A 16,864-nucleotide genomic window follows, 5' to 3' on the forward strand; every position below is an offset into this window, starting at 1 on the left:
TTGTTAAACAGTGTCATAAAACAATATGTGTACTGACTGTTTAATGAGAAACTATTTGTTCTGTAAACCTTCATCTAAAGTACAATAAAAAAATTTCAAAACAAAAATTAGGCAAAGGAAACCTTATGGATCACAACAGAACTGCCCGACTCACTTGCTTTGGGCACAGCATCAGGAAGGATCAATCACTGGAGAAGGCCATAATGTTTAGTGAAATAGAGGGCCAGCGAGGGTGAGGGAGACCCTTGGTGAGATGGATTTGCACATAGCCCTGACAATGAACTCAAACATGCCAGCGATTATGAGAATGACATGGGACTGGGTAACACTTTGTTCTGTTGTACATAAGGTCGCCATGAGTTAAGAGTCAACTCAACGGCAGCTATCTATCTACCTACCTACCTATCTCTACATCCACACTGGCTTTGGCTATAAGAAACTATGTATGTGTATATGTATACACACATACTTTTTTATTTCTGCCACCATCTAAACAGCTCATTTTAAGTTGGCAGGAAGTACCTCAGCTAACCCCAAGAGTTGCCCTTCCCCCTCTAAGCCAAGTGGTTACCCTTCTCCCTTGCGTCATAGATGGTTCAAATATAACAAATGTGGCTCACCACACAAATGTTAAAATGCATCTTTCGGAAACAAACCAAATCTCTATAGTAGCAAATGTAAACAGAAAGGCTCTAGGCAGTAAGAGTCCAGGGGCCTGCTTGGGAATGTCTGGGTTGTAGGGTTTAAACAACTGCAGTGCAGTCAGGGGCATATATATAAGTTGCTGTTGTTAAAGGGACCTTGCATATGGAAACCTGAGCCATGTGTTTAACGGTTCTTAACAAGAGCTACAGGCAGTCCCTGGGTTATGAACAAGATCCGTTCCTAAGTGTGTCTTTAAGTCTAATTTGTAGCTAAGTTAGCACAGGTACATACGGTTCTTATTTAGCCTTACTTTAGTGCAAGAAAAGGCTTGAAGCCTTTTCAGTGATTTAAAAGCTGCACATGCAGTAAGTGAAGGTGATTGTGATAAAGAATTTGTTTCGGGTAGGGGTTAGTTCAATCGTTTCAAAGCAAGGGCAAATTTATATAACACTAAAGGGCAAATTCGAGTTGTTCCTAAGTCAGACATTCGTAACCCAGTGACTTGCTGCACTTGATCACGATCACCTCGTTCATTTACTCCGATTTTTTTCTCATTTGTTCCATTATGCTCACAAGTAAGCATGTTTCTATGCATTAGTTCATACAGAACCCAAGGCACATAATCATACATGTTAAGATTTGACATAAACAAGGCCATGGGTTGCATTAATGCAGCTGGAACCTGTAAGCTTTATTCACAACAATCTGGTGAGCAAATCCAGGCAGCTTATGTTCCAGTGGGGCAGCAAAGTCCCCAAACACACCATGAGGTGGATTGCTGGGAAGCAGACCATGCCCTACTGCTGCTCTAAGACACTGGAACACCAGTGGCACAGTCCAGCCACCTGGGGGATCATCCTTAGGGCCCAAGTCAACCACTTGCCAAACACTGTCAATTCTACCTCCTAAAATACCATGTAACTGTCCATGCCTCTCCATTCATGCTGCCACTTCCCCAGTTCAGGCCACCGTCTCCTTCCACTGAGACCACTGCATCGATCTCCTATACTATTTACCTGTTCCCAGGCTCATCCTCTCCAATCTAGTTAGTACACTGCAACCAGAACAATCTTTTCACAGTACATTCCAGGCAGAAAGAGTGGCAAATACAAAGGCCTGAGGCAAGGATGACCTTGGCCTTGCACATCCAAGTGAGCATGGCCAGTGGTGAAGAGAGGGAAAAGCAGCAGCAGGTGGAGGGATAGGCAGGGCCCTGTCTAAAACCCTTCAAAGTGCCCTGGTTGCCACTTGGGATAAAGCCAACACTTTCTCAAGGGGTACACAAGGCACTGCCTGATCTGTGCTGTCTTGCCTTCCCTTCCCTGCCAGTATGGTCTTTCTACCCCTGGGCTCACATTCTATACCAAGGCCAAATTAAATTATAGCATATGTACAAGTTTCCCAACTGCACCTTGCTCTCTGGCCTCTCAGTTTTTGCACATGCTATTCCTTCTGCATGGAATACTCTTCCCTACTTAGCCTGAGCATCATTTCCTCTGGGAGTTCCCGTCCCCATCTGTGCCCCTGCCCCCTTAGCTGGGTCCTCTGCTTCAGGGCCTCTCACTAGTGTCAGGGCTGGGGTCTCATCTGAAGGCTTATAAGCCCCTGCTGTGTGGTCCTAAAGCAGTCTGTATGAGTTTGATTCTAAACACCTGTTACTTGTTTCACTCCTGGATTTAACCATGAACAACTTGAAGCAGGACTATATCTTCTGCACACAATTGTGTTCCCAGGGCTGGCACTGGCCCCAGCCACACTGCAGGTGTGCTATCACTATGTGCTGAATGAGCAAGCCTGTCCAGGGTCGCCAGCTGAAACCACAGAGGGAGCGGGTAAAGGTACCTCTCGGGCAGCACTGAAGGAACAGAGCAGAGCAGAAGCAAAAAGCAGAGCTGATCTGCACAGCAACATCTACTGAAAGCTAGTAAGCACTGGTTTTGACTCCTGCTCACTGTCCTCTTTGGCTATAACAATTAACTTTAAAACTAAAAATGTTATCTTAAACATTTCGGATAAAACCTTTCTAAAATGCATTACATATTTCTTAAGCAAATTTAACATAGTTCAACCTGTTTTAAATTTTTCTTGGTGACCTGAGGTCATCAAATGTTCTTCCCCGAACAGCCCCAGACTGACGTGCTTTTTTGTGTTTTTGTGTCTGACTTTAATAGTTAACCTGTCTCCTTGGTTGCTGTCAAGGCTGCTGAGACATCAGAAGGTTAGAACTGAAAGAGGTCTTAGAGAACATCTAGTTCTTACTATTATCAGCGCCTGTGGGCTTTGCTTAGCCTCTTCTTCATCTGCTGCTGCTTAGGCTTAGGCTTAGAAAAAATTATAGTGCTTAATAAAATTGTAAGAAAACTAAGCATAATTTCTAAAAGAGGGACAGCATTTATGTTCCCCACTTGCTGCCCTCCAAGGTATAGCTCAGGGGTTGTTTTTGCCTGCTCACTTCCCAGTATGTGGCGATACTCTGAAGGGCACTGGTGCTACCGTCATCTGCCCCGGAGCAGCCGGCACATTCAAGTGATCACAAATGTGGGCTTACCTGGTGTCAGAAAGGCCCTTGCATGAGTTCTGGCCCCTCCATCGTGGCCTTTTTATAAATTTCAGTTTCATCAGCAGTGGGAAGAGGAACAATATGTACCTCAAAGGGCTCTTGTGATAATTAAAATGAGATAATGTAAACAAAATAAATACCACAAGGCCTGGCAGGATAGTATGTGCTGAATAAACAGTGTTTATTATCATTATATATAATAAGGCTTTTATCATTTACCACACAAATACGAAAAACTTGCTGAGACGAAATCAAAGGCAGCCTCCTCAAAAAACTGGGTTTTACCCTCTATATTAAAATATTAATCTCTTACATCTGTCTAGCAGACAATGTGCTTTCACATAAGTCCTCTCACATGAAACTCACAGCCCTTTCAGGAAGGCAGGGCAGATGATGGTATTCCTATCTGACAAAGAAGAAACCACAGTTTAGCGAGGTTAGGGGCTTGCATGGGAACATACAACAGGGTCAGCGCCGGGGTTGCAGATTCTCACTCCACGGCCTTTTCCTTGGTGTCCCTACCCCCTTTTCTCATAGGGTCAATCTGAGGAACTAAATGAAAACATGACTCCCTGAAATTAAAGACCAAATTCTCAAACATTCTACTACTCCCTTAACGCTCTGTGCACAATGGGAAGAGCCTCTGAGAAAGTGGTTAGCCTCTGAGGGGTGCCACTGCCCTCTGACTCGTACTGGAAAGTGTGGCTCAAGGTCTCGCCAGAGAAGACGCGTCATGCAGTCTTCAAAAGCGTTACTGGTCAACTGAGTGGATTTCCAGACTGTGTCCCACCCTCAGCTCTTCCCAGAAGCAGGGAGGAAAAGTCAATTTGAAAAAGGATATTTGTTCTCAAATTCTTTTTTACTTTCAAGGCCACTTTAAAGTCCTTGTGGCTTGGTCATGCATTTTTCCTCTTACCAAAGAGGCTTCATCACTTTCAATTTTTAAAAAATCATCTTAAAACACAAATGGACCCCTTGTTTATCATAGCTGAGGCTTTAAAACTCACAGCAGTTAATTACCAATATTTTCTCTAGATGTTCAGAGTTCTTGACCGAGATAATCTGAGAGGTAGGCTGAGGGGAGATAGTGCTCCATTCAGATTAACCCAAGAACTCTTATTTGACTATCATAAACAACCAAACCCATTGCTGTCAAGTCGATTCCAACTCAGAGTGACCCTACAGGACAGGTAAAACAGCCTCATAGGGTTTCCAAGGCTGTAATCTTTATAGAAGCAGACTGCCATATCATTTACCCGTGGATCAGCTGGTGGGTTCCAATTGCCAATCTTTTGGTTAGCAGCCAAGCACTTAACCACTGTACCACCAGGGCTCCTTGAACACTAAATAGATACATTTGGGTATAACTGTGGCCGCATTGTGAAGGTAGTCTACACACTTCTGGGGGGGTCTGCACAGCTCACAGCCCTCCTCTGAGAACCACAGCACCTTCTCAGAGTATCTGCTCCCATAACTGCTATTGGTTGGGACAGGCCAAGAGACCCCCTCCTCTGGTCACAGCTGACTCACACTGGGACCATCAGATTTTCTCTTCCAAGAATCTGGAATCAGGATTCCAGTTAGTGAATTGCAGGCAATGGACTTGCAGGGATCGATCAAGTAGGGGTTAAGGCAACTCACCATATTTGGTCCACGTGAGCTGATGAGTGAGCGGATTTTGCTGGTACACAAAGAGGAAGAAGAATGGGTGCCATGCTGAGAGAGAAGCAGAGATGGGGGACCCTGTGGCCCCAGAGAGAGATTGTGAGAGTGGATGCTTTCTTTCAGGTTCTTGGGAGACAGGGATTAGGTTCTGTAATATACCTCTAATATCCTTTCAATAAATCCCTTTTGCTCGAGTTAACTTTAGTAAGTTCTATTCCTGGCAACCAAGCAATTCTTGTCAAAGACAGAAGGCTGACCAAAAGCACAATAAAATATTATTTAAAAAAAAAAAAAGAAGGCTGCCCATCATCGTAAAAGCTTAACTTGAACACAAATCTTCAGACGGCAATTCACATAAGAAGCAGCCCTGACTGTTACTGTTTTCTATTCCAGAGCTCTGACCAGACCTAGGATACTTGCTTTCAGAAACCAAGAGCCAAAGTTCTTATCCTGAGTTTTAGAAAACTCCTTCCATGGCTCTGCAGAATTCCTTTTATTTCTTCTTATAAATCTGCTCCTTCAGAAATGATACCTATTTTAAATGTCATTTATTCCCTGTGTCAATACCATTTTCTGCCCCAGGGACTCGCACTGGTACCTCAGTAGCTGATTTCTCCCCTCCATGGGAACTAGAACTAAGTGCGAATGAGGGGTAGTCTTCTAATGGAAAGATGATACTACTGGTGCCTTACTAGGGAACTAATCACTTAAAATACTCCCTTCAGAGCATCGAGGGGTTAAGTGTAGATTCATCCACACTCTCAGCCCTGTGACCACCAGCACACTGCAGCCCCTCCTGTCCATCTGTAACTTCTGTTCCAAATCTGAAAGCTGCCATCTTGCTCCAAGTCCTTACCACAATATGGCTCCACCACCCCTCTACAACTTTACTTTTAAATATCAACAATCTATTTCAGTCACTCTGATTCTTCAAACAGCCTCACTCACGCCTCTGAGTCATACCAACTCATCCAAATAACTAAGCACAGCTCTGTCTTCTTCCTCAATGAAATTTAACCTTTAGGGGAAGGTAGTAAGAGTTCCTAAGGATCCTGATCCCTGATTGGCACTGATGTCTCCCAGTGGTAGTTCCCTTTTGGTGGGAGCCCCTTCTCTGAAATTTAATTTCTGGAGATTGAATGTGGCAGATGGTCTCCAAACAAGGCCCCAACAATTTCTCCCTGCCCTTTACATATGTGTTGTTCCCCACTTTAAAGAGTTGGAATTGATTCACTCTACTGTTGAATCTAGGCTGGCCTTGCGACTTGCTGTTGACCAACAGAATGTGGTGGACTTGGGAGTTCATGCTTTAAGAAGATTGGCAGCTTCTGCTTCCTTTCTCTTGGAGGCCAGCCATCACATAAGAAGAAAGAATACCCAGCTGGAAAGAGAGGCCACCTGGCTAGAGGTCTGACATCATCTTGGATGTTCCAGTCCCAGCAGAGCTCTGGGATGAATGCAGTCACCTGCTTGAGCCCAGGTGAGAGCAGCAGAAGAACTGCTCAGCTGAAACTCAGTCAGTACACAGTGTCTTAGTCACCCAGTGCTGCTATAACAGAAATACCACAAGTGGACGGCTTTAACAAAGAATTTATTCTCTCACAGTCTAGTAGGCTACAAGTCCAAATTCAGGGTGTCAGCTCCAGGGGAAGGCTTTCTCTCTCTGTCAGCTCTGGAGGAAGGTCTGTGTCATCAATCTTCCCTTGGGCTAGGAGCTTCTCTGCACAGGAACCTTAGGTCCAAAGTATGTGCTCTGCTCCTGGCGTTGCTTTCTTGGTGGTATGAGATCCCCCTGTCTCTCTGCTTGCTTCTCTCTTTTATATCTCAAAAGAGGTTGGCTTAAGACACTATCCAATCTTGTAAATCTCATCAGTGTAACTGCCACTAATCCATCTTATTACATCATAGTGATAGGATTTCCAACACATAGGGAAATCACATCAGATGACAAAATGGTAGACAATCATACAATACTAGGAATCATGACCTAGCCAAGCTGACAGATATTTTTGGTGGACACAATTCAATCCATGACATACAGAATCAGAAGAAATGATAAGCTTTTGTTGTTTTAAGCCACTAGGTTTTTGGGTGGCTTGTTAGGCAGTGATAGAACCAAAACAGCTTACTTGATTAAAGTTCAGTCCACTGTACCTCATAATACATCTGTGCCTCTGGGAAGAAGAGCCTGGTTTGTTGACTTGGACATTTTTTCAGAGACACCACAAATACCTAGGCAAGGAACCACAGAGTCATCTTTTATTCTTCCTGCTGTTTCATCCCTTATATATTCCACTTGTCATCAAGTTCTGTCTTCTTCCTAAATGCATCGTGGATTTAACCCTTCCAGTCTTATTATCTCACTGGGCCATCATAGCCCAGGCCCTTATTCCCTGGATTTAGAAATCTACACTCATCCTCTCCTCCCCAAACTTCCTTCCTCCTATCCATCCTGTAAATGGACACGGGACCCATGTTCCAAAAGTAGGGCTTTCAGCATGTCATTCCCCATATTATCAACTCTGGCATTCAAGGTCTTACCTGGTTCCTCTCTGTCCACTCCTCTACTCCAGGCAGCCTAGATCCCAATCCATACTCCTACCAATCTCGTGCCCTTCCTCCATCCCTCTGTCATGTTGTTCCTGATCTGGTGTGCCCTGATCCATCCATTCCCTACCCACCTTTCTCCATAATGATGCCCCCCAACTCCCACAACCCTATTGACCCTCTCATCTTCAAAAACTCACAGCATTGTACCTCATAATTCAACACTTATTTATGTAATTGGTATGCTGCTTACAATTTTCTCATAGGTTTATAACTCAGATTCCTAACTATATCATAAGATTGAGGGTGGGAACTATTTCTTATGTTTATTTATATTCCTTGGATGTCCCTGGGTGCTGCAAAGAGTTAAGTGCTAGGCTACTAACTGGCAGTGGATGTACCTTGGAAGAAAGGTCTGGCCATCTGCTTCTGAAAGGTCACAGCCATAAAAACCCTATGGTACACAGTTCTACTCTCACATATATGGGATTGTTGTGAGTCGAAATCAGCTCAACAGCAACTGGAACCGAAATTTATATTCCTTATGGACCCTATCAAGTACCAGTAAAATCATCTTTATTGATCTCAATACTTTTCTCTTTTCAAATTATTATTATGCTTTACACAACTGTGCTTTAGAACATTTTGGAAATACAGTGTATCTGTCACTGAGGAAAATGTCTATTTGGTTCAGAAAGTGTATATTTTTGTGTGGAAAATTAAATAACATCCACTGCCAAAAATAAAAAATAGCCGAGTGTACGTCAGACCTGAATCCATGAAACTGCATTATAAGAACAAACATGGGGTCTCTTGTGTTCCCTGGGTCCAATGCCACAGGTCTCAAGGGGAATGACCATAGCAGCAGCAGCTGACGCCTGGTACTGAACCCTCAGTCAGTCAGATGAAAAAAGAATGGGCAGAAATAAAAAGAAGGTTAGGAATAATGCCTTCTAGGAGTTAGGCCACAGGAGCAGGCCAATGGTAGCCCATTCCTCCGGGAAAGCACCAGTTACCAAAATACCTGTTGGTACTACCACGCACCAGGTCCTGGACTTGGAGCTGTATGCGTTTTACTCATTTAATTTTCAAAATAGCCCTGATAGGAAAGCACAGAGAGGAAACCAAGGCTCAGAGGGAAGTCATTTTGCCTAAAGCCATAAAGCAAGTGATGATTCAAACCTAAGCCACGTCGCTCTAAAGTCCACATTCTTTCCACTAGCTTGTGTTATCTCTCTTATGGGAAGAGATCTCTCATCACGTCCCCAACAAAGAATATTTACTGAGCACCTGTTATGGCCTGCACTGTGCTAGGTGTTGTAGAAGATTGTTGCAATATATGGTTCTTTTCAGTGTTAGCCAAGGAGTGGTTTGAGAGGGTAAAGCCACTATAAATTCCATCAGCAACCCCTCCACAAATAAACATTTGCTAGGGAAATGCAGTTTCAAGGGAAATCCTTGAGTTCTCCTTTCTACCCTAAGTCTCTCATACACAGAAATTCCCAAGCTACTGCTGCTCCTATCTTTGAACAGTTTAGTCTAGTTGGGAAAACAAAACTAACTACTCACGTAAAACAAGAATAAACAATATAAAACAGGATTCTAACGATACTAATTTGGGCAGTCTAAAAGGTTGAAAGAAGCAAAAATCCTAAGTAACTGTAACTGAAAGACAAAGCCCAGAGGAAAAAAATTAGTCTGAATAATTCATACTATTAATGTTCATTTCCATATTGTTTTTGCTACAGGTTAAAGTTTGAGGCTGTGAACTATAAATGATGCACAGAGAGCAGTCCTTTTAGAGGAGGTGAACTGATCCCACAGCAATAAAGATGCAGGACTGGGAGAGACCTTGAGGCCTGGACAAAGCTGGTGATGTGGTGTTTCCTGCAGAGTCCAGCCACGGGAAACCTTTCCCGGCTGAGAACAGCTGGGCTGGGAACACCCGCGGAGCCAGCCTAGCATTCTCCAGGGCAGCTCTGCTGTGCAACAAATTCTTCCTGGATACCACTGCAGCCTGCTTTACTCCTGGGGCCTGGGATTTCCCAAACCCAAAGAAGAAAAGAAAATCACTTAGAGCTAACAGCATGAACTGCAGACCCTCTGTCGCCACTGAGCTAATCCTTTGGTTTCCACAATGTCAGAAAGGCAATCTTAATGATTCGGCATACTATCAGAATTTCAAACTTTAATTCCAAACAATCCACAAAGAAAATTCTGAAGAATGACCTCAGCAGTAGCCTGGCTATATCCAGGGCCCCCATTTTCAAGGCAATAAAGGAAGTGGGGGCTGTTCTCAAGTACTGAAAGGAAAGGGCCCTGGACTCGCTGTCAGGAATCCTAGATTCAACTCCTGTTCGGCCCAGAGTGTCATCCTCATCAAATAAAGTAACCACTCTAGCTTCACTCTAACCACAATCTCCTTATCTGAAAAATAAGGATAGGGCGGTGGAAGGGGAAGAGTAGACATACTATATGCTTCATAGAATTGTTGAAAAGGTTAAATACGATAATGTGAATATAAGTGCTTTGTACATAGTAGGCATTCAATGATGGCAGAAACACTAAAATTCAGTGCTGACATTAAAATGCATAAAAGAGAAACAAAGCATTGGCTATAATTGAGAGGCTGTCTTGACCACCACTGCCAAAGCGTCCTTGGCTTTTTATAAACTTTAAACACAGCTTTAAAAATTCTTATTAGGGATCACAATCAGAAGCCTTCAAATCCTGTTTTTTTGCACTGCATTTTAATAAGGTAAATACTAACAGTTTAGGAGCCAGTGCGGGCAGAGGCTGAGATCGACCTAAGGTTCCATGTTGCAGAGGCACTAGTGCTGGCATCCTCCTAGGTCCCTAGGTCTGTGTGGATGATAACAATCACCAGACAACTTCTCACTGATTCAAAGGGAGAAATCTCACCCCAACTCCCTAGTACAGATGCTGAAGAAGCTATGGAGAAACATCTCCTTCAGACACTCCACACTCTTCTCAGCCTTATCACATCTTCCTCAATCAAGTCCAAGCTCTGTAGCCAGACCACAGACTTTCCATTATCTGCTCTGTTTATTTCTTCTCAGACCTCATCTCCTCTTCTTCTTCCCCTTCCTCCTCCTACTTCTTCTTCATCTTTTAATGGAAGCTGCATTATTCATACTTTTCTTTTTTACAGTTCACATCACCTTACCTATAGCACAACGTTCTCCTTTAAATTAAAACAAATTTAACACTATTTCAGGCATACTGTGTCCCAACCCAGTTTAACAGAGATAGCACCGCTCACATAAAAGCTCTAACAGCTCATTGAATGAAACTTATCAGTACTCTCCCAGGACCTCTGCCTCTCTTCTCTCAGACCCTAGCCCCAGTCTTTTTAACTTAGGGTGCTCAGGCAAGAAAGAAAGTTGGGTCTGAAGGCTGAGGCTGAGTTTTTCCTTGGATGAAGGGGCGAACCACATGGAGAGAGATGAGCATAGAGTGTTCCTGAGCCAGTGCCTGCCCCTTCCTTCTTAAAATTTACCACTCTGTGTGTGTGCGTGTGCATGCAAATACCGCGTGCCTGCAAACTGTTCCTTCTGCCTCAAATCCCTTCCTTACCTCCGCCCCACCCAACATCTAGAACTGCGCTACTCAAATTGAGGTCTGCAACTTCAGTATCCCAGGAGCTTGTTAGAAATGAAGAACCTCAGGCCCGCTTAGACCTACTGAATCAGAATCCAGGTGACTGTACGCCCCTTAAAGTTGGAGACGCCCTGCACTAAGACTTAACTTCTTCAAGCAGCCCTCTTTGACAAATGTAGCCCCTGCCTCCTACCAGGCCAGGGCAAATGTCCCTCTTTGGTGCTCCCATAGAACCTTTTGCTTACCTTACTTATTACAGAGTATCTTGATACGTTTATCTATTTGTAAGTCTGTCTTACGTCCTAGACTGGGGGCTCCCCACAAGTCACAGACCATGCCATCCTTGTAACTCCCCACTTTGTACAAAATCTGGCATGTGAATGGAGCTTAAGAAATATCATTTATCACAGCTAATAATAATCTAAGTATGTCTAAAGTTCTTGTGTGGATTTTAAATTTTAATAACTAATTTTAATAATTAATTCAGATACCTGTGAGCTATACACAAAAGTATTACAGATCATGTTACCTATTTGAATCTGGATACTCTGAATATTGTATTTTTTTTTTAACATTTAGAATATTGTAAAATTAATATAAAAATTTATTTTTATAATGGAAACTTTCAAACATACACAAAAATGGGAAAGAATACTAAAAATCACCCATCACCCAGTATCAATATCCACATTTTTTTAAACTATTCTTGTTTCACCTATTTCCCTCACCCCTACCCAGTTACTTTCTATTTTAAAGCAAATTCCAAACATAAATTTTATTTCAACCACAAATACTTTAATATGCATCCGTAATTAAAAAGGACATTAAAAATATATATACATATATAAAAATAAAACCACCATGTGTTGTAAATCCTAAATTCCTATACCTGTGGCTATAATCCCATTTGGGAACAGGACTTTCTTTGTTATGTTAATGAGACCATATCAGTTTAAAGTGTGTTTTAAGCCAATCACCTTTGAGATATAAAAGAGCAAATCAGGCACAGAGAAGGAAAGCACAAACAGAGGGGAAGATGCACGCTAGGTTAAGATTGCCAAGGAACCGAGTAATAGAAGCTGAAAGAGACAAGGGCCTTCCCCAAGAGTGGACAGAGAAAGCCTTCCCCTAGAGCCTATGCCCTGAACTTGGCCTTCTATAGCCTCCTATTCTGTGAGAAAATAAATTTCTGTTTGTTAAAGCCACCCACTTGTGGTATTTCTGTTACAGTAGCACTAACAAACTAAGACACATACCTAATTAACAGTAATATCTTAATATAATCTAATACCCAGTCGATATTCACTCCCCATTTCAAAGACGAATTTTTTATAGTTGGGTTGATACTAAACAAGTGAACTTTTTATAGTAAACAAGTAAACAAAAAACAGTTCCCAGAGATGAGAAGGTAAATTTCTCACGCCCATGGCCTCAGGCCCAAATGAGCTATGTGAAGAAAATTACATTTGCCTTTAAATGCCATTTGTAAGATTCCCCCCACTCACAAATACATTATTTACTTTCAAAAACTGTACAAAACTTTTATAAACATCCTCTAGGCAAAAAAGAGCAAAGTAAAAGCCATGCTGAGGTCCTCACTAACATGTCCCTCAGAAGCAATGAAGCTAAGGGGAATTAGGACGGTAAGGGTGATTGTTTAACAAAAGAGGCATGCAAAGGATGGATATTAAGCCAAACATTTCCCCTTTCAACAGTCAAAGCAACAGGACTTGGAGATCTAGAGGGTGGGACCTAGAGGGATGATAAACTTGATGACATTGGAATTTGCTTTTAAAATTTGTATTTCTCCTGTCTGTAATAAGAACTCAGGGTTTCTGAAACATCCTGGCAAAAGCAGTTTGAAGGGCAAGTCCAATTACCTTGGAGTTGTTCTCCTTTTAACAGTTAGTTCTGATCCATGCTCTGCAGGTCAAGGGCCCAGTTCAAATTTTTCTTTGCCCCTTTTGAATCATACTTCATCTCTGCCTCCCTGCTTGTTTTCACTCTCCACGTAACGAGCTGAGAGGCAGAGATTCCGGTCTCCACACAATAACCCACCATTCAACAGATTCTGCTTTGTCCCTAAACATTCATTTCCCCTGGCTCCTGCTGGGTCTGTTATATTCAGATATGAACTTTCCAGGAATCTGATCATGTCACAGGCCTTTTCCTGTATGACAAGTTCAATGCTAATCATGAATGGCGGGCTTCACACAGAGGGTTAGTATTATTCATGAATATTCTGACTCCACATCCAGAAATAGGGCAGAAGTGGCCTAAAATAGGCAGGCTGTATTTCAGTGGATCCTTCAGGCAATTGCCAAGGCCTCTTGCTACAGACAGCCTAAGAGCTTTTCTCAACTATGTTAATCAGATGTACCAGAAGCACAATGTTCTGCCAGACTGAAGGTCTGAGGTTGGGCCTGATGGGAAGCCCTAGTACCCTTAGGGTAGAATGAAGGATTTTCCAAAGCACCAAAGCCAGACACTGCTCACTTCCCCCAAACCAGGTACTCTCAAGTTCTCGTTCCCAACTTCTGCAAGGCTCCCTCCACAGCCCAGTTCAAGGTCAACTTTAGGAGCGTTGAGAGGGTTATCAAAAGGGCTGTCAGAAATGGAAATAATATTTAATTTCCCTTATTTGGAACAAGGAGCCCTGGTGGCACAGTGGTTAAGCGTTCTGCTGCTAACTGACAGGATGGTGGTTTGAACTCACCAGCTGCTTCTCGGGAGAAAGATGTGGCAGTCTGCTTCCATAAAGATTACAGCCTTGGAAACTCTATGGGGCAGTTCTGTTCTGTCCTCTAGGGTTGCCATGAGTCAGAATCGACTTGACAGCAGTGGGTTTAGTTTTTTGGTTTATTTGAAACAGTGAGGTACATCAGACAAATATTACAAATTGTAGGGGTTTGTACCATTTTGCTAGAATTCTCTCTTCTGTAGCCTAGGGTCAATGACCACAGGAAGCAGCTCCTATTGGCCCAAATTATATTTTATAAATGCAAGTTGAAGAGGATTACCTTTCCAAATAAAAGTGCACAGATTGAAATCCCCTCTTCACCATCCCTGAGAGAATGACATAGGCTAGTACTAAAAGACTATCTTTGTATACAACAAATGGACCGAGGAAAATCTGTTTTCCTCCCCGCCTCCCGTTCCCTTTCTTCTTTACATAACGAAAGCCAAATGAGACGCTTTTTATTTTATAATTTTGACTAAGTAGACTGAACAAAAGCCTACTCCTTTAGTCTTTACAGCTTTCTCAATTTTGTAACTGAATTAAGACACAGTCAAGCTGGAAGGACAGTGAAGCTGAAGCCTAGCTGTCAGGCAGTGGTGACATTTGGAAGTTTAAATTATGAAAGGTAAGCACTGGGCCAGCAGCACTTTCCCCTGGAGGCATCAGAATTCTGGACATGAGAAGGCAGGGGTCCCAGGTCCCACCCGCATCTCCACATCATTCTACAAACTTTCTGACCTAACGAGTGAGAAGGGGGCAGGACAAGAAGTAGGTTTAGAAAATAAGGACAAAAATAAGCCAGGCAGAATAATGGTGAATGAACTGACCTTTTCTTCAGCTCTAGGGACTGAGAAATCCTGCTCCTCTGGCATATTTAAAAAGACATTCCTTATAGTACTAGGTTTAGTTTTGGTTTCTGTACTTTAAACTTTCTGTAAAACCTTTCTACGATAGTTTCTACCTTGTTTTAAAGTATCCTTCTAGGGTTCCCTGCTAGACAATATACTCCCTGAGGGCCAGGGTATCTTCTTGCCTTTGTATCTTGCATATAATAAACACTTAATAAGGAATGAATGAATGAAACAGAAAATAGGCCTTCTAATAAAAGACTGAAGAAACTGGGTTTTTCAGTAGTAGAGAGGTACAAAACCCAAAACCAAACCCGGTGTCATAGAGTTGATTCCAGCTCATAGCGACTCTATAGGACATAGTAGAACCGCCCCATAGGGTTTCCAAGGAGCAGCTGGTGGATTCGAACTGCTGACCTTTTGGTTAGCAGCCGAGCTTCTAACCACTGTGCCACCAGGGCTCCAGGGAGGTATAGGATATGGGTTATTATCATAAAATAAAATAAAACATTAGAACATCTTCATGCTAATGTGGGGAAAAGAACAATAATATTGGCTTTGTATGGTATTTAATCAGGTATTTACTGAATATTATTTTTTCAGCAGGCACATCCAAATCCAAATAATAATAATCAGTGCTATAACTGAGTTTCTCTGTCTATAAATAGGTTCTTCAATAGTTTCAAAAAGTGCAAGGTACTTTTTCTTTTCTAGCCTGCTACTGAGCCGTTGTCCTCCGTATCCATGAAAGAATCAATAAGCAGAAATTAAGGTAAGAATTGTCGTTGGTTTTACCCAGCAAGGGAACCGGGTACTGAGGGAACCAGACATTCCTATTCCTGAAAATCCTCAACAAAAGAAGTGATGGCTTCTCCCTTCACCTGCTTTCTGAAACTCGCCTGCCTGAACTACCTGAGCTGGATGGTGGCCTCCCACTCTGCACTCTTGGTGTTCAGATCAGGTATTATACATGGTCTTACTCTGGCAAGCAGTTATCTCGCAGTACTTCCAGTAGACACCATCCTCATGCTCGGCCACATAGCACCAGGGGCTCACATCTCCATCTGGGTTTCTGTTGGGGAAAAGGACACAATCAGTAACATTTCTGGCATTTTAAGTCAACTGGCTCATTGCTTTCCAGTTTCACAGAAAGGGAACACTTCACCTTCTGTGTTATTTCTCATGACTGGCATCCATCTCAATCCCATCTCTTCTCAAGAAGGAAAAAGATGGCAATACTACAAGAACAAACCTTTCTACTCTGACGTATACTCCAGAGTTTGGGAAGAAAGTGAACAAAGGTTTATAAAACTTCACTGCAGTGTAACTAGGACAACTGACTATCAAATAAACCATGCCAAATAGCACTGTCACCTTGAATGTGAACACTGGGATTCCACCCTCTGAGAGAGCACAGGTGTTCTCACACACCGCTGATGAGAATGTGAACTGACACAAAAGGCCAGGCAGCAATTTGGTAATTAGAATCAAAGGCCCTAAAAATGTGCAAACCCTTTACCCAGCAATTTCCTCTTTAGGAATTTATTCCAAGGAAGTCTTTACTTACAAAGGCGTTCACCATTTTTATAATATAAAAAAGTTGGAAACAACAATATCCAACAATAAAGGATTGACTAAATAAATGTGGTATATCCATACAAAAGAAGCTAGGCATCTAGTAAATGTGTGGTGTAGAGAAACATTTATTACTATGGAACACCCCCTGCAAAAAAAAAAAAAAAAAAAAAAACAGTTGCTATCAAATTTATTCTGACTCATGGTGACCCATGTGTGTCAGAGTAGAATTGTGCTCTACAGGGTTTTCTTTCTTTTTTTTTACAGTTTTCCTCCTTTCTTTTTCTTTTTTTTATTGTGCTTTAGATGAAGGTTTACAGAGAAAACTAGTTTCTCACTAAACAATTAATACACATATTGTTTTGTGACATTGGTTGCTAACCCCACAATGGGTCAACACTCTCCCCTTCTCGACCTTGGGTTCCCCATTTCCCTTTGTCCAGCCTTCCTGTCCCCTCCTGCCTTCTCTTCCTTGCCCCTGGGCTGGCGTGCCCATTTAGCCTTGTATACATGGTTGAGATTCGTGTATTATTGTTTGTTTATGGGCCTGTCTAATCTCTGGCTGAAGGATGAACCTCAGGAGTGACTTCAGTACTGAGTTAAAAGGGTGCCTGGGGGCCATACTCTTGGGGTTTCTCCAGTCTCTGTCAGACCAGTAAGTCT

General features: G+C 42.5%; 1 protein-coding gene across 1 annotated transcript in view; it reads right to left on the bottom strand.

The window, feature by feature from the left end:
• KREMEN1 (kringle containing transmembrane protein 1) overlaps positions 1-16,864 on the bottom strand; it is a 52,088-nt gene that overhangs the window by 28,040 nt on the left and 7,184 nt on the right. Inside the window, exon 2 of the mRNA XM_023741775.1 lies at positions 15,607-15,698. Coding sequence (XP_023597543.1) covers positions 15,607-15,698 — 92 coding nt within the window. The remainder of the gene's footprint in view (positions 1-15,606; positions 15,699-16,864) is intronic.

This window comes from Trichechus manatus, unplaced genomic scaffold (genome assembly GCF_000243295.1).
Source record: "Trichechus manatus latirostris isolate Lorelei unplaced genomic scaffold, TriManLat1.0 scaffold00190, whole genome shotgun sequence".
Taxonomy (NCBI): Eukaryota; Metazoa; Chordata; class Mammalia; order Sirenia; family Trichechidae; genus Trichechus; species Trichechus manatus.